The sequence below is a fragment of the Pagrus pagrus genome, assembly GCF_965226575.1.
Source record: "Pagrus pagrus genome assembly, chromosome: 24".
Taxonomy (NCBI): domain Eukaryota; kingdom Metazoa; phylum Chordata; class Actinopteri; order Spariformes; family Sparidae; genus Pagrus; species Pagrus pagrus.
Genome location: NC_140206.1, coordinates 15034448 through 15054664, shown reverse-complemented (window position 1 = coordinate 15054664; position 20217 = coordinate 15034448). Strand labels below are relative to the sequence as shown.

The 20217-nt window shown below is 44.4% G+C and overlaps 1 protein-coding gene across 2 annotated transcripts in view; it reads right to left on the bottom strand.

Moving 5' to 3' along the window:
- pard3ba (par-3 family cell polarity regulator beta a) overlaps positions 1 to 20217 on the bottom strand; it is a 177668-nt gene that overhangs the window by 108630 nt on the left and 48821 nt on the right. For both annotated transcript variants that reach the window (XM_084347125.1, XM_084347126.1), the window contains exons 5-10: positions 15537 to 15619; positions 11660 to 11746; positions 11312 to 11437; positions 8912 to 9378; positions 6840 to 6979; positions 6271 to 6399 (exon numbers count right to left, since the gene is read on the bottom strand). In XM_084347125.1, the coding sequence (XP_084203251.1) occupies positions 6271 to 6399; positions 6840 to 6979; positions 8912 to 9378; positions 11312 to 11437; positions 11660 to 11746; positions 15537 to 15619 (1032 nt within the window). The remainder of the gene's footprint in view (positions 1 to 6270; positions 6400 to 6839; positions 6980 to 8911; positions 9379 to 11311; positions 11438 to 11659; positions 11747 to 15536; positions 15620 to 20217) is intronic.

Sequence of the window (20217 nt, the reverse complement as noted above, 5' to 3'; positions counted from 1 at the left end):
GAGATACAAAAGTCAAAATGAACGTGGCCACTAGAGGTAGTTTGTTAGGTCAATATAGATTGTTTAAAGCATTTGACCAAATTTAAGAGAAATCTGTATATAAACAAATGCATTGATGAACATATAAAACAATTATGTGGCACCCTGGTGGCCTAAGAGTTGAGTTGTTGGGACTTATGTTGCATATCATCCACTGTTTGCTGTCATAGCTCTACTGTTACACTCTCTAATTTGTGTCTACTATGTTGTTTCCCATAACAAAGTTCAATTTCCTGGTTAAAATTTCAAAGAGTGACATCTCCTATGAAAATACAAATATTATCCATTTAAAAATGTGGACCGGTGGACACATAATGTCTCCTACTCCTCTGTGCACTGCAGGTTTCAAGTTTCCACATCAAACACGTGTAAAAAGGGCTGAGTGATATGGCATCAAAACAATATTGTGATATTTTCGGGCTATGACGCGACAAACAAGACGTAACTCGATATTTTGAAATCTCCTCAAAAACACTTATTAACTGTAGGACTATTGTTGACTAAATATTGCTATTAAGTCCAGAAAATGACATAACTTTACTGTAATGCAGCATTTGGAATGAGGAAAAGACAACACTTTGTGATATCAGTATAGAATGATATCCAAAATAAGTGCTGTATCCAAAGATAATTGCTGTTTTTACTGTGACATGTTGTATGTATCGTTTTTTAAGACAATAAATGGTCTCGTATCACAATATCATTGTAATACAGATATGCTACCCAACACAACATGTACGTTTTATATTGGAGATGTGAGTGGAGCTGAGAGAATCCGCTCCCCTTCAACAGTTGAATGTGAAAACAGCCTTCTAGTGTCAAAGATCCAATGAAATCAATTATTACAGTAGCTTCTTTTTGTATTCTTCCTAACATACACTCACTACCTATACATCTGTGATAACCTTATATTGGCTCTACTTATAATCTCCTTTCAGGCTCATATTCAGTTCCTTGATATGATGATAATAAGATTAAACAAGCAAAATGCTGCCTTCAAAAGTCATGGATCCCATTTTCTATTTCAGTATTACACAAGACTTTCAGTCAAGGCTTATTTTTATCAACAAGGCATTTCAGAGTGCTGTTACTCAAAACCAGAGGAATTACAAAGACAATCCGCCACTTCCTGCTCGAGAGACACTTGAGAAGACTCGCATGGCAACCTGGGAGGTTTTAAATACCTCTGTGATCTCGCTGCAATAACACACAAGGTGAAGGTGGACAAATATCAGAGCGCAGCGGGCTCTGAAGGAGAGAATCACAGATATCAGAAAGTTATGAAAATGTGAAGTTACACAAACGGGACGTGTTTATCTACAGTATCTCACTGCTGATTTAAATCTATTTACACAACCAACTGAATCTCAGTGGTGGTCCCAGCGCAGGCACACATACTCCAATATCCCCTCTAATGCCCTTTGCTTGGGGGTGAATTGTGTCCCCAGGGTGGCCGAGACCCCTTGGCTAAGCTCTGCAACACCCCCCCCCTTCCCTCCATCAGTAGCCCTCAGCAATGGCTCTTTAACAAGCTTTTAGCCAGGAGAGAGACCACCCTCTTCAACACCCAAATGAGGAGACAAAAAGGAGCCTTTTCTTACCCCGGGGTGGGTGGCGAGGAGGGGCTGATACACAGCGATTACACACAGAGCCTTTTGTCGCTGAGGATTTCTAAATGGGGGGTTTCAAAGCGGCGGGATTAGCGGTGAGAGCGACATTCAATTAAGATGAGATCTCGCCGCGCTCGGCGCCGACGATGGAGCTGCCAATTAATCGCCTTAATGTCTGCCTCTTCGCCGCTTTACACCTTTACCTCACGACGAAAGAGAAAGGAAAGTAAAATGACTGATTGAGGGATAATTCTGTGGTGTTGGAGGGGGGAGGGAAGATAATGAAAAGGAAAGGAGTGAAAGAGGAGCTTCGGCTCTAAGACAGAGTGACAGAACGAGAGGGAAAAGGTAGAGGGGTAGGAAACAAATAAAAAAGAGGACGGAGGGGAAAAGCTGCAAGACAGCAAAGTCACTTTCTGCACGACGACCCCCTTTTCCTGTCAAGTGGCCTAGGCTTTGCTGGCAACCGAGGGTCAACCATGTGCGGAGTGACCCCTCCATCCTGTCCTTGGCAAACTCATAACTCTACGCCTAACACACACACACAACAAACACACACGCCCAAGCCCACAAGAGGAAAAAACCCTCCACATCAAAAAAAGCGTCTCTCTAATCTCCGCCCTGAAACAAAACGAGGCCCCGTGAAATAATGAGAGCGCCGAGCGTCGGAGACGCAGAAATGCTGACAGGAATGAAACTGTGATTAGAAGTTATCACTTTTTAATTACTTAGAGAGTGTGTGAGAGTACAGGAGATGGGGTAGAAAATCGTCCTCCTTTTGTATCCTAATAATGAGGCTAATTCGCGGGCTTTATTGTTATTCTTCTGACTGAAAGGGACCGGTATGCCTCACAGCGCTGCCGAGTGCTTTCACAGAACCACACGCTGCTCATGAAACATCAATACTCCCTCTATTGAAACTAATCAATCAGCAGTTCAGCTAGTTCCTCTAAAAGTCTACTTTACTTGTACAAGGGAGATAAAAAATTACTTTATGAGGGCTGAGGCGGAGATTATAAATCTCGTAGATTGGCAGAATGACGGTGCAGCAGGAACAGGACCAAGCCTTTTAACCAGATGACATGGGTTCAAACTGCTGTATCAGCAAAGGGTCCGCTGCAGTCAGAGTGAAACACTGACTCCTGACCAGCTCCTTACAGTAACCTGCTGTTGTTTAGCCGAGCTGCCCTCTAATCTCCCTGCACCCCTCAGTCGAGCATTACTGCGCGTGACTGAGTGCATCTCTACTGGTATCAATGCAGCACATGCAGATTCCCTCCTCCATCACCTATTTATAGCTAAGCTAGCTACAGAACTCTGGGGACGGCGATGTTGGCTCGCCAGACGTTCCCCCACTTTGGTGCAGACGGAAATAGTCAGATCAATTTTGGATGGATGGCTGTGAAGTTTGGCGCAGACGTTCGTGCGGCCCCTCAGGAGGAAGCGCTTTCTGACTGTTCATGATCCTCAGCAGGTCAACATTTCGGTTGTCCAGTTTATGGTGAGTATCAGTGGTATCTTTTTACTAGATTACATTTATTTGACAACTTAAGTTACTAGTTATCTTTGCAGATTAAGTTTAGTAATACAAAATAAAAAAAATAATTATGATGTAATATTATATATCAAGATAAAACGCTATTGATCCCCCAAGGTGAAATTCGCAAGCTACTCAGCAGATAAACTATGTAAAGTAGTTAAACCACCTTCACCAGCTTTAACATTAAAGTGATGACATTTACATAATGAGATAAAGATTTATAAAGATTTATCCCCTATAAACTGCCATGATTTGGATAAGGCCGGCATATACTGAGTGTAACAGTGATGTAAGATGCTGTCGCCTCCAGAGATTCTTTTCTTTTTCTTGATTGCTGGAGTAACAACTGTGTGAGAGAGCAGGGTCAGTAGAGAGCACACACTTTTCCCTTGCAGTGCAAGTATTTTTAAAATTAACCGACAGTTTGTTGTTTCGCAGTGAAAGCTGACTTTCTTGGATGTCTTAGTTTTGGTTTCAATGTTAGTCAGACGTTGGATTTAATCATTTTGGATATAAAGACGCTGTGAGTAATCGTCTTTCTTTTCATCCCTCAGTACTGCTGGGACTGACACTTTCCCCGAGGTCTTTGTCATGTCCACACCCAAAACATCTGGTTTATCTGCCCAAATAGAGCTAAGAGTTAGAGTTAACTTGGTTTCTGGTAATCCCTAATCTGTTTATGAGTTTGCAGGTTGCAAATGATAAGAGGGTTAAACTAGTGCATTTAAACATACATTTAGTTGGTGGTCAAACTAATCAGAATTTAAAGAAAAGCTGGATGGGTGAGACACAGGAGAGGTTTTTTCAGGATTAAACCATGGAGCAGAGGCAAGGGGTCTTTACTACTGCACCACCTGCAGGCTCAGTCAGGAATCAAGTGAATTCCAACAAGTAAACAGCCTCTTCTTCACTTCATATCATCAAAATGTGTCAGAAATGGTCTCAGATATCTAATCTGCTATATATGTTTTTAATTATTAAAATAAACTCAATCATCTGGGATCATGTGAATGTCTTCAGCTGGACACAATGTTCCCGTAGAACATCAAATTAAACCTTCATATATGCAATAAGCTGATATTGTACAGTCATTATCTGCAGCAGTGAGGTTAAGGACAGATTGAATTGTAATTCAGCCAATTAATCTCAGCAGCTACCGAATGTAAAACTGCGATAATTAACTGCTGATTTGCATATGATAGTTATTTTTAACAAATATGAAGCATAAAACTAGTTTTTTCTTTTACAGGATATTACAGCCTCTAAAAACAGGAATACATATTCATGGGCGCCCACGCACACAGACAAGCAGACAGACACCTCCACACAAACATTTTCATACGCCGGCAGAGGCAGATGGCCGCGTCGACTTAATGCGTCTCCATCATCATTACATCTTTTGTGCGACCGAATCGTTGCGAGCCGCTCCTTGCTAGCGCTCCACATAAATTTCCACTACAATTTACTACTTGAGAGCAGCGGGAGAAAGAGTCGGGCAATTAAAACAGGCAAGGGAGGAGAAAATGGGAAGGCGGAAAGAAAGAGAAAATGATTTCTCATCGCGTGTTTTGCAGTAGGGTGTAGATTTTTGGGAAAGGTGGGGATGTGTTTGAAGCCGTCGTGCTGCCATTTCTGTCCTGTTAGGCTTTTTCTTTAGCTTTGTGAGGAATATGTGCTTGTGTGTGTGTTTACGTGTCCTCATTTGGCTACTTTTTAATGATGGACTTTCTCTCTGTGGTAGTTTTCTGTGTATTTATGTAATCTTTCGCTTTTGAGGGTCAACGCATCTAAATTCAATGACGCAGACTCTCGAGAGTGTCTGCGCGTTGTGCGCGCGTGTGTCTGTAAATATGCCAGCGCGTGTGTGTGTACGCGTGTGCGCTTAGGGGACATCAAACTCGTCTTTGAGGTGGAGGACTGTGCTGGAGATAAGGGCCAGATCTCACGGGGGCACCAACAACTTCAACAGCCTCGATAGAGACAGGAGTGAAGGCTCTCTCTCACTCTGCCTCACCATTCCCCACCCTCCCCCCTCTCTCTTTAAGTCTCTAATGCACAAATACAAGCAAGTGTTAGATGAAGACTGTAGAGGCTCTTCAAAGTGCACTTGTTATGCCAAGACTGCTGGGCCATTAATGAGGGCAAACTATTTTCGGAAGCAGCAACTTGGCTGTTTAAAGATTGCGCGATGTGCTCGCCAGCGCACGCATGTGTGTGTACGTGAGCAGTGGCGTGCAAGCTTTTTTTTTTTTATCAAGGACTAGGTGTTTAGGAGTTTGTGTGCATAAGTGTGTGCGCAGACACTCTAGGTGTGAATATGCATCAGTCACTACAAAGCCCTGCGTGTCTTTCTCGAGAGCTCTTTGAAGTAGCAGAAAAGGAATAATCAGAATAACCACAGAGGACAGAGGGGAGAGAATAGAAGCTCACGGGTAAAAACATCGTTTACAGAGAGCGGGTGACTTTCATGGGGCCACCTGGCTGTGTGTATATGTGTTTAAGAGTGTGTGTTTATTGAAAAAATGTCCCCCGTGAGGCGCAGTCAAACTGTGTCAGCGTCACGGCCCCGACCGCTGACCTCCGACCCCCATCGGCCGCTGCAGGTAAACGGTCACTTAACACTCACGGCGGGTTCGACATGCGCGGACACGCTCGCGTGTTTCCTGCGGGGCCGCTGTGGCTTGTGTGTGACTTCCTGTAGCATCGCTGTGTCAACAGACCAGAGTGGGACAGGAAGGCCGGAGCGTGCCCTGGGTGTGTTCGTGTGTGCGGTGTTTATAGGCACAAGGGCATCAACGTAAAGAGGCTAGCTCCTTTGGGAGTGAAAAAGGAAAAACGGACACAATGTGGAGGAAATGTTAGGAAAAAAACTAAAAAAACAAGAGAGGGGGGGTGAAGAAGAGGAGACGGAAAATGAATGAAGACCACCACGCAATACAAATGATGAATAAAAGCGGCAGAAATGACTGACAGACCAAAGAAGAAGAGAGACGGGACACTGTGTGGAGGTTTAGCAGAGCTGTGTGAGGACATGGATGCTGCAGGTTTTTTGTTTTTTTTGGCGTGTTCACACTCTCTTACCAGTTCCCGAGGCAGGAAGATGTCCTCCTGCCGTGCCACCACCACGGACACACTCTCTCCCTGCCTGGTGCTGCGCAGCATGGCCACCAGTTCCTCCTGGCTACGGCCTGTCATGTCTACTCCGTTCACCTGCACACACACACACACAATGAAAGAGAAGACACACACAACGGGGTAGATTACAAGGCATAGACGTGTCTGTGTGATAAGGGTCATTCCTCCCCCAATTAAGGGAAGAAAAACATATTTTTCTCACATACAGGTACTGATTGTTTGGTTTTTAACAATAACCATCATTAATAAAACACTGAATCTGTAGTTAATTAAACTTCAACAAATGACGGTTAATATAAAGAGCTACCTTTTCATTTTATTTGTCTCCGTTTTCACATATAGTCTTTGAGCTTTCTGCCTCCAGCACAACTTTCATTTTCAAAGTGCAACCACTCAGTCCAACCAGCGGGAGTGCCACAGTGCTCAATTTCCTGCTGCTAATGATGATGTTATTGCTAACAGAGGCTGTTGATCCCCCACAGAGTGGAAAACCAACAGGCTGAGATCTGCCATACCTCCAGAATGCGGTCTCCAGGCTGCAGGCGGCCATCTTTGACCGCTGCGCCACGCTGCAGGATGTTCTTTACCAGGATTGGCCCTGGCCCGTGGACCGAGGAGTCCCTGGTTACCACGGTGAAGCCCAGGCCCTCTGTGCCTGCGGGAACAAAGCAGCCGGCGTCACGGTGTGCGTTAGGGCCATCAATCCCGCTGAACTTTATGTTTCAGATTTAGTTTTTAATTCAATTTCCCCTCTCATCTCTCCATTGTGTCACTCTTCTCTTTTATTTCTCCTTCACTCGCCATAAAGTTTTCCCTCTCTCCTCCTCCTCTCCTGCCCTGCTGAACCTGGTCTGTGGTTTTAGCATCTTCCTCCAAATTAACTGATGTTTAAGTGCCTGTTTTCCTCTCGGGGGTTTGTTGCCTGGCTCAGCCTCTGAGCCGCCGGGAGAAGGCTTCTCTCCTAGCCGGATTAGACAGACTCTGCCTTTAATTTCACGTGTGAGCAGGCCGAACGGTGGCTGATGAAGGGAGGTAGAGGGAGAAGATGGGAGGAAGGTGGGGGCGGACGAGAGAGAGAGAGGGAGAAGAACCTGAGACATATTATTCCTGTCTCTAGCTTCCCTCCCTGGGGATGCAACGTGATTTCCACAAAGATTTTCCTTGTGGGTGTGAGCCTACGTTTATCTGTGTGTATACATTTACAAGTGTGTGTGTGTGTGTGTGCATGTGTGTGTTTCTGAGGCCACACACACACACACACACATGCATGAGCCATCAACCCCCCAGAGCCTCCACCCTCTCCCTTTTTCACGGCCTCACAAGCCCCAAGCCATGAGTGAAATGTGCCACGCTCGGTGTGTGTGTGTGTGTGTATGTCTCTGTATGTGTGTGTGTGTGCGGGGAGAGCAAAGCCGGCGTGGCATACTAAAGGCGGTGAGCGATGCTATCTGGTCTCCAAGCTAAGCCTCTGCCTGCCCTACATTAGCGCACCTAAACCTCGGCGCCTGTCAATCACGGAGAGAAAGAGCCTGTTGCCAAGGGAGAGGGTGTTAGAGACCCCATAATATCCTCTGCTCTGATCTTGCATCAAGTGAAAGGGATAGAGGGAGACAGGGGGAAGGAAAAAAAAGCATACAAAAGAAGGATGGAGGGAAAAGGTGGGGAAAATGGGAGGGATGAAAAGGTATTGGGAAAAGAGAGAAACTAACAATAAAACAGCGGTGAATGGGGCTTTGAGTGTTGGAGCCCAATTTCTTCTCTCCTTTCATCTGGGTATCTTCTTGGCTTTCTCTGGGTACCTTTAGCGAGGCGTTTGTGTGTGTGGTTGTGGGTGTGCACATGTAGCCCAATTACAGCTATCCTTTCAATGCCCTATAACACTACAGGTTGCTAGAACAGAGCCCATTCACAGTCCTACAAACCTATTTCAGTGCTATCAACACATCAGCGCTCCAGCACTGATGTGTTTTTAGAGGGATAAGAGATAAGGCTGCCGGGAAGCCAGACTGAATCAGTCTGGGGTAAAATCTACAAGCAAAACATCCAGACGGTATGTAAGGTTATCCCCGCAAGATAAGAAAAGAAAAATATCTTCACAGTGGAAAGTTACTTTCGATAAAAATGCTTTCAGCGGTCCAAAGCTTTTATATGAGACTGTTTCTTTGCTGAAGTTGGAACAAAAAAAAATCAATAATGCAGGGGGAGAATTTAACATCTAGGACTTCCAAATCAGCTGCTCAACAGCTTCACCTGTTATTACATCAGAAAAACAAACCTAAAGGCTATAAGTAAGCATGGATGTGCCCAAAGGACGTGGATTATCTTGATAACACGGCTGTAGCGAGTGAGAGGAGGACAAGGACAGTACAAAATGTAACTCTTCCGACATATTTTGTCGTTCAGTTGAAACTTTGACACTCAAAGCGCATAATTTCCTGTCACCTGTCACCTTTCCTCACCATTTAATTCACAGGTGACAGGGGACAAATTGAGACACATGATAAAAAACTATCCAGAATGAGTCAACCCTTCTTGAATATCAGGACTCAATGATACAGAAAATGGAGGTATTCAGCTGCACAGTTACCTTTCTTCAGGTCAATTTTTATCCTCTTGCCGCCCTTCTTGCTGGTAAGGCTGGCCAGGCCGGGCAGAACAGGGCTCTTACTGGCCAGTGGGCTCTGGCTGCGGGTCCTCGGTGTCGGGGGGGAGCTCACTGCCCCAGCTGCGGGTGCAGGAGAGACTCTCTCCAAGGAGCCATGCCCAGGCTGGAGCTCCGCTGGTGGAGGCGTGTTTACCACAGACGGCTCTGGGGTCTTGGTACGTGTGTCTGGTCGCTTGATGTTCAGTTTGGTGTCTTGTTTGGGTTCTGGTTGGGGGTTGGTTTTAGTCCGCACCACCATCGGACTCTTTCCTTTTATAGGGGACTCTTTGCCGTCGCCAGTAAAAAGCTGGCCTATCAGGCTTTTCTCGTAGCGTGGCTTGTTAGCAAGGGGGACGACCTCCAGACGCACAGAAGAGTTGGTCATGGCCTGGCGGAACACTTCCTGTGACCTAGAGGAAGAAAAGGAAAATCAAGTCATTAAGCAACATTCAATTTTGCCTTTTAAATATCTGATTGTTGAAAGTGAGAGTTCCTGTCTTTTTTTATTATAAAGCTAATCCAGGTGCTATATAAATACTGGGAAAACTACCAAGATGCAGGCAGAGCTGATAAGGAAACATGGTGATGGGGTGCCTGCACAGGCCTGTGAGACTTGACCAATCAGAGCAGACTGGACTTTTCAAGAGGGGGGCAGTAAAACGCATTCAGATTGAGGGTGCTGCAACATTGGAAAGTATGGGAAAAATGGTGTGTATTTTGAACTGTAAAGCATGTAAACATATTCTAGTAGACACCTAAAATAAAAGTAGGAACTGGAAAAAAATGATAATATGGGACCTTTAAGTGGAAATGACATCTGCATCTGTTCACTCTCACCTCTGAGCCATTTTGCCTTTTTGGAACGCTACAAAGCTGTTAAACAGCGAAAAAGACCAGGAAAGTCAAGCAGAACACAGAAGGAGGACACAGACTGTTGGAAAGCACAAAATGAGGAGGGTGAATGCGGCTCGCACATTGTTAATGGAGCTGTATTTCAATTTGGATCAAGCACGGAGTGACTCTTCCAGCTGGTTTGGGACACTGTGGTCCCTGTCAGATGGGGGGGACCTTACAGCAGGCTTCTATCGCACATTTAATAGACTACTATCAGCAAAACATTCACACAACACAGAAAACACAGTGGGATGCAGTTAAATGGACCTATTCAGCTCCAGCACAGAGAGGGCAGAGGAAACAGAAAGAAAGGGGATAGGGGATTTAGGTGTGTGTGGTAGAAAGAGGAATCCATTTGGAACGGACAGAGAGGAATAAACACAAACTCGCACTCTTCTGTAAGAGGAGATGTGGTGGTGAGATAGGAAAGGCAGAGAATTAGAGAGATTTGTCTTTGCTGATAAAGGAAGCAAGATGAGTGACGAGTGAGGCATCTCTGTACGGTGACGGCAGGCTGAGTGGGAGTACACACACATAAACAAGGGAGATGTTATTCTTCTGCTTTTTGGGGCTTTTTTTAGCTCCTAATCACATCTCTGACACATAAAGAATAAGAAATACAGACATATCTAGGATTGGTTTCCACAGCCAGTTCCATTATGAGTTGGCAAAATTTGCTATGCTGAAACTTCACAGTTGTAGTTGTTGAGATCAAAATGAAGGTCAAGTCCTTACATAATAAAGTAGCACTGACTGCTGAGTGGCCATGGGTCTGAATGCTAACACGTTGGTGGGCGTCGCAGATAGTATGATCCCGTTGTGAGATGATCTCTAGTTTTAAGCTGCGACTAAATAACTTACTAAAATGCTAAAATTATATTTAGCCTTTGTCTAGTTTGGTATGTGCCATCTTCCATCTGAACTCAGCTTTGTTCAAGAAGAAAAACACTACTGTACAATCAGAAGTGGACTGTGCGTTCAGTTAAGTTCAAAAGGACCAACCGAGCCCCCAGATGCTACCACCAGAGGCTAAACTGTCGTCAAACAATAGCCAATGGGTTCTGAGGATGGGGCAAGGGCTAGGTAAGGGAAAGAGCATCCTTTAGTTATCACCACTGAGGTGCCCTTGAGCAAGGCACTCCCTCACTGTCCAGTAAGTTTTACTGGGCAGCTTTCAGGAAACCTCTCATCCAACAGAAGATGACCCGCTCTCATTTGAAGCGTTGAGCTTTAGTTGTTTACAACTTAAATACCCACAAGTTTTGGAAGATAACCACACGACACAAACTCAAACCCGTTAATGAGGGATTCCAAAGGATTTAGATTTGACAAGCAGATTTGTAAAATGCTATCAAACCCCATTCATTTCTGATCAGACATTCTTTGTTTTTAGTACACACATACAAACACACACCGCCCTCCATCTCATCCACACCCCATCAGACTCACTGTGCAAAGGTCTTGTCCTGGAGTGGCGTGCCGTTGATTTGGACGATGCACTCGTCCTGCTGGAAGAGATTCTCCCTCTTGGCGCGACTGTTTTCCTCGATGCCTTTAATGTGGAGGCCCAGGGTCCTTGCAACACACACACACACACAGTGTAGAGTGAAAATCAATTCATGGAGATAAACATATATATGATTACATGCCAGCACTTGAATTCTATATGCATTTCTATGAGTCAACATAGCCATCTGCCTTTCCTAACGGATGTCTGATTGATTACAAGTGGATGTGGAGGGAGGGGAGTGTGTGTTTACACAATATCTGTGCATCTATGTGTGGGTGTGTGCTTACCGTCCGCTGAGAGAGGAGCAGTAGGGGACCACATGGATACCCAGGGGCCCCCAGTCACCTGGAAAGTCCACGTTCCTCGTCAGGGTGCTGCCGAGAAAATGCACACCGTCAAATTAACACACAGACATCTTTAGAGATAGTGAAAATGAGGATGTACATCACATACTGCACACAACCAGTACAGTTAGACTCACACACACACACACACACACACACACACACACACACACACACATTCCCAGCTTTACTATGTGCAAGCTCTTGAAAATCCATTTGCATTTTCCTCCAGGCTACAAAGACAGGGATACAAATTAGCTTATAGGTAGTCCTGCCAAACATCAGACAAACGTGTGTGGGTGAGTGAGTGTGTGTGTGTGTGTGTGTGTGTGTGTGTGTGTGTGTGTAACGCAGGTGGCTACTTCACCCTTTATCTACCTGCTTCTCAAACTCCCAATCTAGCCGGTGGACAAAAGAAGAGGGCAGGAGATAAAAGCGAAAGACAGATAGAGGCTGATAGAGATGAAACAGAATGAGCTTCTCTAATAATCTCTGTGGAGCCCTGAACTGTGGCTTTTAACAGCAGATAAACAAGGACAATACTACTAAAGATAAAGAGGAAGAGGAAGAGGAAGAGGGCTGCTTTTGATACTGGTCGGCTAAGAGAGGGGACCTGCATGATGGAGGCATGGTAGAGGAAGATCACAGGAGACTGCCTGTATATTTAAATACATATAAGGATCACTTCTTTCATCACTCAAGAAGTATTGTATTATAGTGTGTTAAAATTTGTGGGCCATGTTTTACTTTTCAGTGTTTTAGGTGTTTAAGATGAGCTATAACAGGCTATCAGGGTAGGCAAAGGGGCATAACGGTTTGCAGGTAGGTCTGCCCTGTAAGCTAGCACCACAGTCTGAAGCCAGATGTGAGCTGCAACAGGCAGCCAGTGTAGTGAATGAAGAAGCAGAGTGTGCAAACTCGGGGAGGCCGAACACCAGAAATGCCGTATTCTGGACTTGATGCAGAGGTCTGGTGGGAGCACAGGGGGTCCTAAGAGATGTGTAGTAGTCCAGGTGGTAGAAGGCAAGCCCCTGGGCCAACTCCCCGGGAAACGATGGAAATTTAATGCTTTGTTGTCGTTGAGCAGAATTCCAGTGCTCTAAATCACAACCAGCCTCTTCATCCTGAGACGAGTTGAAAAAAAGTCCTTGGTGTCCTCAGAAGAATAACTTCTTATTCCGGCATTTTCAGATCTCATCCGAGACATTCTCAGCATCATCATCCGCTTCCCTCCTTCAGCCTCTGAACTACACGTGTGCAGGTGATGAATAATAGTCCAAAAGGAGCAATCTCAGGTGGAGGCCAGGAACATGAAGGTACTGTTCCCCCCCACAGTTTCCCTGCACAGCGTTTACAAAGCTGGAAAGACAGCAAGTCTTAGAACAAAGGCAGAGAAAGTTCAAGGTTTGTGTGCCTCGTACACGTACACAAGCCCAAGGACTAGCTGGGATCATTATAACAAACTCCTCTGTCACTGTCACCCCTCTCTCGTTAACCTCTGCCAGGGTCACACACGTACTGTACACACACACGCAAACACACATCCAAACACACATCCAATTTGCATTCTTATTGCCACATCTATTGCATGCTCACAAACACCATCAGTCACATTCCTCTAAATTGAATTCACAGATACACACATGCATCAAATTTACATCTATTAGAGAACACAGTTACATCTAAATTACACATGTTCGCAACCCATGAACTGCACGCACACACTCTCGCAGACACACACTCTTTAAATTTACTTACTTAGTATTGGTAAACAATGAGACTAGGACAGGATACACACCCTCATGCACACAGGTACAAAGCTGAAGGTTCCTGAATGATGTATATGTATTCACACAGTGTGTGTGGCACAAACAAACACACACATACACACAGCTTCAGCCCATTTACATTCATATAGAAAACAAACGGCGGCACAAACAAGCTCATCAGAGGCAGCCGTAGCTTGTTAGCGCTGCACGCTAATAAGCAGAATAGCTCCGCTCACCCATTTTAGCATCCCACTGACACAAACACAAACACAGTCATTCCACTGGGGGGGGAGACAGAGAGAGGGAAAGGGGAGGCGAGGGACAGTGGGACGGATGAAAAGAGCAACGAGGAGTGAGACAGATGGAGCTCCCACTCTTGGTTGACTTCCTCTACATCAACGGAGGCTGAGTGCCTAACAAACTCGCGGCCGGGACTTGCTGAAAATGTGCCCTCGCTCGCTCACCGTGGCTTCTTCAACCGCCAACCATCTGTTACCATGGCAAAGTATCTGTGAGAGCCGTGCCTCCATTGTATCACAGCGCTGTCAAGACACCACTGCACTGTAAAACGCTGAAAACTCACCATCTGTCACTCCAGCCAAGTCTTTTCCTGAGCACCCGCGATTCTCTCCGGAGTTATTTTTAAAAAGAACGATTTTCTGATCCGCGAATCAGTCGGCTGCAGAAGAAGTCGAAAAATGATCTTTTACTTTCTGTGTGAGACAGGTGAAAGCTTCTGATGGAGGGGACAATTGTTGCCATGGTAACTGTGTGACTGACAGCCTGGAGAAACGAAGATAAAAGTCCCATCGAGCCAGAGGTCGGCGAGGGACGTGCCCAAAAAAAAAAAAAGTGAAGGTAACCATGGTGACAGGTGCACACCAATGTACAGTACACCTGTATACACATGCACACGCACACGCACACACACACTCTTGACAAATGAATCTAGCTTCAACAGGTCAGCTAGTAGTGCTTCAGGAGCAACTGACAAAAACATTGTATTATTATATTACATATATTTTGTAAATCTCCCGTCTAACTGCATGCAAAAACAGTAGCTGGCACAGTCACTGTCCCAGTGGGACTGAGAGTTTGATTCAAATTAAGATATTAATAAATATTCAAATGTATTAAGTGCAGCCCAACTACTTAACATGTTAATGTCCCTAACCTTGCTTCATCTCCACCAAAATAATAGCTGTTCACACCTGCTTTAAACTGAATTTTGGGTTGTTTATAAAATATTTCAAAACCCTTTCACCCTTATACTTATTCAAGTTATGGGTTCCCTGAGCTTTTCCTACCATTAGATGGCTAAGGTGCAGCTCCCATGCCAGTTTGGGCACAACTTAAATTAAATGAATGTTAAATCAATGTGGAGAGCACAAAAACTAAAACTAAATTACCTCTTCCAGATTTAATGGATAAAGTTGGTCTCCAACAGCCTTATTTAGCAAGTTTTTGGATTATCTGCTTTAGTGTGGGTTAGGGTTAGTGTTTTTTAACTTCTTGCATGCATATCATTATAAAAACGGTTGATAAAGATGAAATTGCATATTTTTCTATTGAAAAAAGATAAACAATTTATTGGAGGAGACCCCGAAACCCACCACCATAGATGTGCACCTAAATTTTACATAATCCCAGGGAAAACACTGGATTCTATTGTTGTGGTCTCCATGTTTTACGGTAAAGCACTTTCAATCTTGTGTATAAAATCTGGGTACTAATAAGTTGCCTAAACGTCATGCAAACAACTTTCACAATCATTAGAGAAAACTCTACTCATAGTGTCAACTCAGAGGAGTGAAAGGAGTGGAGGGACCGCCCTCCAGCTCCTGTTTCAAAACTCACCTCTGCTCCAGCACAGGCAGACTGTCACACGTACACATGAGACTGTTTAATCCGGTCAGAGTGTCAGGGTGTCAAACAAAGACTGGAGTGTTAATCCTCGTCTCCATCACTGCTGCTGAACCCAGCTACAGTATGATCTGTCTGCTGCATAAACACACACAAACACACACAAACACACCTGCACATACTCATACCTGAAGTTAACTTGGCTCATACTGGCAGGGGGGTCGTCTTCGCGCAGTCGGTCCAAAGCTCCTTTCAGTGCATTGCTGATTTCCTGTTAAAAAAAAACAACAACACACAGAGTCATTCGGTCAACATGATGATAATAGCTGCAGTGACAAATTAACAGTGTGTACATTAACAGACACACACAGAACAAACAGTAGCCACTCTACGAATACGAGGAGGCCTGCCGCCAATTAGCAAAACAATCTAACGCCGCCATCAATCACCTTCGCAGACGGCGAAGAGAGCGCGACCGCCGGACGCCGAGTCCCCACCACGCGCCGCTGTCCTTCCTTCACTCTATGTACATTTCTATCCGTCTACCTCTCCCTCCCCCTCCCTCCATCCCTGCCCTGTGTAAGGCAAGGCTCTATTTTTAAGTCGACAAAATCAACAACCCTGGGGGGAAACGAATAAAAAGGAAGAAGGAGAGAGAAGCGTGGTAAGGGAGGAAGAAAACGACGGCGTCAAACTGTTGCGAGACGCTCAAACGCACTCGAGGAGTAGGAGGGAGAAATTGCCCCAAATCGCTAAAGACAAGAGGGGTGCAATTAGGTCCTTCTGCCTTGTCACTTTCATTGTGTCACCAGCATTAATGGCTAAAAAGCTCCCGCCCACCAGCCCGCTTCTTAGCAACCCCCCTTCCACCACACCCAGGTCCCCGGTGGACCCTCTGTCAGTAAATATATGCTTTGTAACGCGCAGACACCCTCATGCATAAATTTCCTGCAAATGTTACCTACACATATCGACTCGGCAGAGCTGCAAACCTAAAAACAGTCTATTTCTGAATACATACACACACATTTGCTGCCTGTACAAATAGTGACCCACTTATCTGGGCAGTGTGAGATTACCCCACAATAGAGCGCATGTTTGTGCGGGGGCAGAAAGACGAGCTGGAGGCTCCATTGTTGCTGTGCATCTTCCCGCAACGCCATTAGCTAACACGCACACACACACACAGGCTTCTCCTCCCAGAGTACACACACACACACACACACAGCCTCATCACACAGGGTAAGGTATTGACACACAGCCTTCGGGAGCACAAGGCTGGCAGGAGAACAGGTGAACACGTGTACACTCATCACAAACACATTTGCACTTGTTGTACATCCAGTTTTACAGGAATTGTACCGTGAAACTGAAGTACTACTCACACATGGTAAAATAACAAAAAAACCTTTGTGTGTCTGCTCTACTACAAGTCCATTCCATGTATTATATAAGAATTGGCATGTGAGGATGTAACACACATACACACACACACACAAACCTGCCTTTCTTTAATGCTCTAAAATTAAGGGATCACGACATAATGCCCAGTGTGAATCTAATCCCTGATTGAGAGCGCTCCCGTTTATCTAGACATAAAAACAGCAGCTTTCCTTCTTTAGGCACCCTGCTGGTGCTCAGCCAATCAGCTCACCCCGCTTACTGCTCCTATCTCAACACACAAAGAAGAAGCATTAGTGCAATCCCTATCCCTCAAAGTATGTCATATTACAGCCTTCATGTCTGTAATGGTGCAATCTTAACCTTAAAATGATCATATAGATGTGAGAAATGATTACTGTTCCAACACAAAACACACTAGTACGTGGTTTAATTCAGGTCACTACAAGCAGTACATGGCTACCTGTGTGACTGGCTACCTGTGTGACTAGTACATCTAGTAGTAGTAGTGTTGTAACTACCACTGATTACAATTTGAACCTACAATTTTACTTAAAACCATTTGGGAGGTCACACCTTGAAGACTGTTGGGAAAAGGACAAGCATTTTCAAATAATCCTTTCCAAGTGATTGGACAAACCATCTGTCTATCACCGCCCTTCACGGGCTAACAAACCAATGATATCAACAGCAGCAGAGCAATACTACCAGCAGAGCCAGCTGGTAAATCAAATGCTTACCGAAGTCAGTCAGGAGAGAAAAGCCATCAGTGCGTATAGCAGCTATGCTAACCTCTTGAGGAGCTGCCGTTGTTGCTTTCGAACAATTGCTACTCTCACTGGTCGTTTCACCCAAACCACGCTCTTAGCTGTCGTCTCCAGCCAGTAGATGCTCTTGGACACTGATTGGTTCAACCACTATGGTTTGACCACAAGCAAATAGCTTGAAGCTTCACAAGTTAAACTATATGTTACTTTTAAAACATAGCATATCTGTAATGATCCATAATTTGTTTAGTTCGACACAACTTTGTTAGAGGGCGGCTATTGTCCAGGTCCCTTTCTATTTCAACTTCATAGAAACCTAAATGCTTTAATACACTAGCTCTTAAGCCAGGGGTTATCAAATTGTTTCCACCTGCAGTTGCTAATGCTCAGCCATCATCATCAAAACACGACACACATTATTACATCTGTTACATTGCACCATCCATTTAGTTCAGCAGTAAGTAACGCTAGGACCAAGGCTTACAAAAGTGTTACGGATGAGCATAGAGTGCTATAGGGATATTGTAGCTAGTTAGCATCGCCCTGGTTTCCTCAACAAAAAACCGACAGGATTTTTTTTATTGGGATGATTGAATGATGATTGAAATAATACCAAAAATAAGCTCTGTGGCCAACACAATTTTATGATACCAACACATTTTTTCAGAAAGATAATCTTCACAGATGAACACCACTTTTGTGATGTTTGAAGCGTAAATAAAATTGGTAGAAGTAAAAGACTAATGTTAGGCTATGAACAGCCTACATAGCAGTTGCATGACTTAAATGTCACCACTATTACACAATCACTATACACGATTTCTATAGATTGATCAATATTCAAGTTGTAAAGTAGAGAGTTAGAGTAGTTTGCATACTAACCTATTTAACCGAAAACCCACCGACTTCCAGGCAAGGGAACCAGAAGTGCAAAAATGCTAACTGTTTCCCAGTTTTCAGGACTCATTACAACAGCACTCTGGAATGTCGAATGCTGGGTTAAAATTTCCAATTATTAACTTCTCTGCATTGATTTCTTCACCCAAACCTTATTGAAGTTTGAGGATATCAAACCTCAGCATGTGTTTGGTACTTACCAAAACATGTCCGTAGCATACAGCTAGAATTGGAAAAGGTTAAGTTGGAAAGCTGGCATTTAACATAGTCTGCTAATTCTTTGATCACACAGCTCCTGACTTTATATCAGAATGTCATAATTTTTAGACTGATGTATGTAGTTCTTGTTCGAGTGCTTGTTTTTATAACATAGCATTTTTTGACTCTTGCTTTGTTTGCCATGTTAAAAAAGGGTTTGTAGAAGAACATGGTCCATTCATATTCCTGGGGGCCCCCTGCTGTGCCCCAACACACCTGACTGAAATGAATGGGTCGTTATCAGGTTTCTGCAGAGTTTGATGACGAGCTGATCATTTGAATCAGGTGCGTGGGACAGGAAAACTTCTAAAACATGCAGGGCAGGGGGGGTCCAGGAAAAGGATTGAAAAACACTGCTAAAGTAAGGTCAAGGTAAAGGTCAAATTTATTGTTAGAGCGCTTTAAAACAAACAGGGTTTCTACCAAAGTGCTTTGCTGCAAGTATAGAACATCAATAGAGCAAATGCAAGATTATCAAAAGAGGTGAGTATTTAAAATACATTAATAAATACATAGTGTGCACACACATACAAATGTACATACACAACACAGACACAAACATACATACGCACACACACACACACACGCACGCACGCACGCACGCACGCACTCACTCACTCACACACACAGGCATTCATTAATCAAGGTAGGATGCAGATCATGTCCCAAATCAACTGCAGGGGAAGGAGGGGAATTAAAGGAGTCAGGAGATTCTGCTGTTCTTATGTGAAAAGGAAGGCTATTCCAAAGTCTTGGTGTGGCTACAGAGAAGGCTCTGTCTCCAAATGATTGTCAGCGCGATCGTGTGATAGTTAATAGCCCTTTATCCGATGATCTGAGGGGCCTAGCTGTACTGTATGGGAATAGAAGGTGTGTAATATAGCTCGGGAGAGGCCATGAGAGGCATTAAATACAAACAGAAGAATCTAGCAGTGAATTTGATATCAAATGGGGAGCCAGTGCACAGAAGCTAATAGGCGTGTAAAGTGTTCCCCATTATATTTTCATCTATTATAATATCATACTATTCTGAGGTTTTTTACATGGGGTCTTATGTGATTGGATAGTTGATTGAGAGAGTGCGCAGGTTAATCTGCCCCTTTATATCCTCCAGACATTTAGTACTTGGGTCCAGCTTGATCAGTGTGTTGAATGGGGAGGTATAGCTTGGTGTCGTCTGCGTAACAGTGAAATGACATATTGTAGTTCTGAATTATTTTACCTAGTGGAAGCATATCGATTGGAAACAGGAGGGGACCGAGGACTGAGCCTTAAGGGACTCCACACGAGAGATACGCAGGGGTAGAGAATGACTATGTATGATTGAAACAAATCGATGGCCGTTCCAGAGACGCAGATGGTCAATCAGTACTGCATGGTTCACTGTGTCGAAGGCAGCGCTGAGATCAAAGATCACCAAAACTGAGGACAGGCCACCACTGCATTGGCTTTAGTGTCAAGAAATACCATTACAATACTCAGCTATACCAGTGAGGCTGCTGATACTGATTCACCTGACACTTGGACTCCCATCTGTGCCTACACA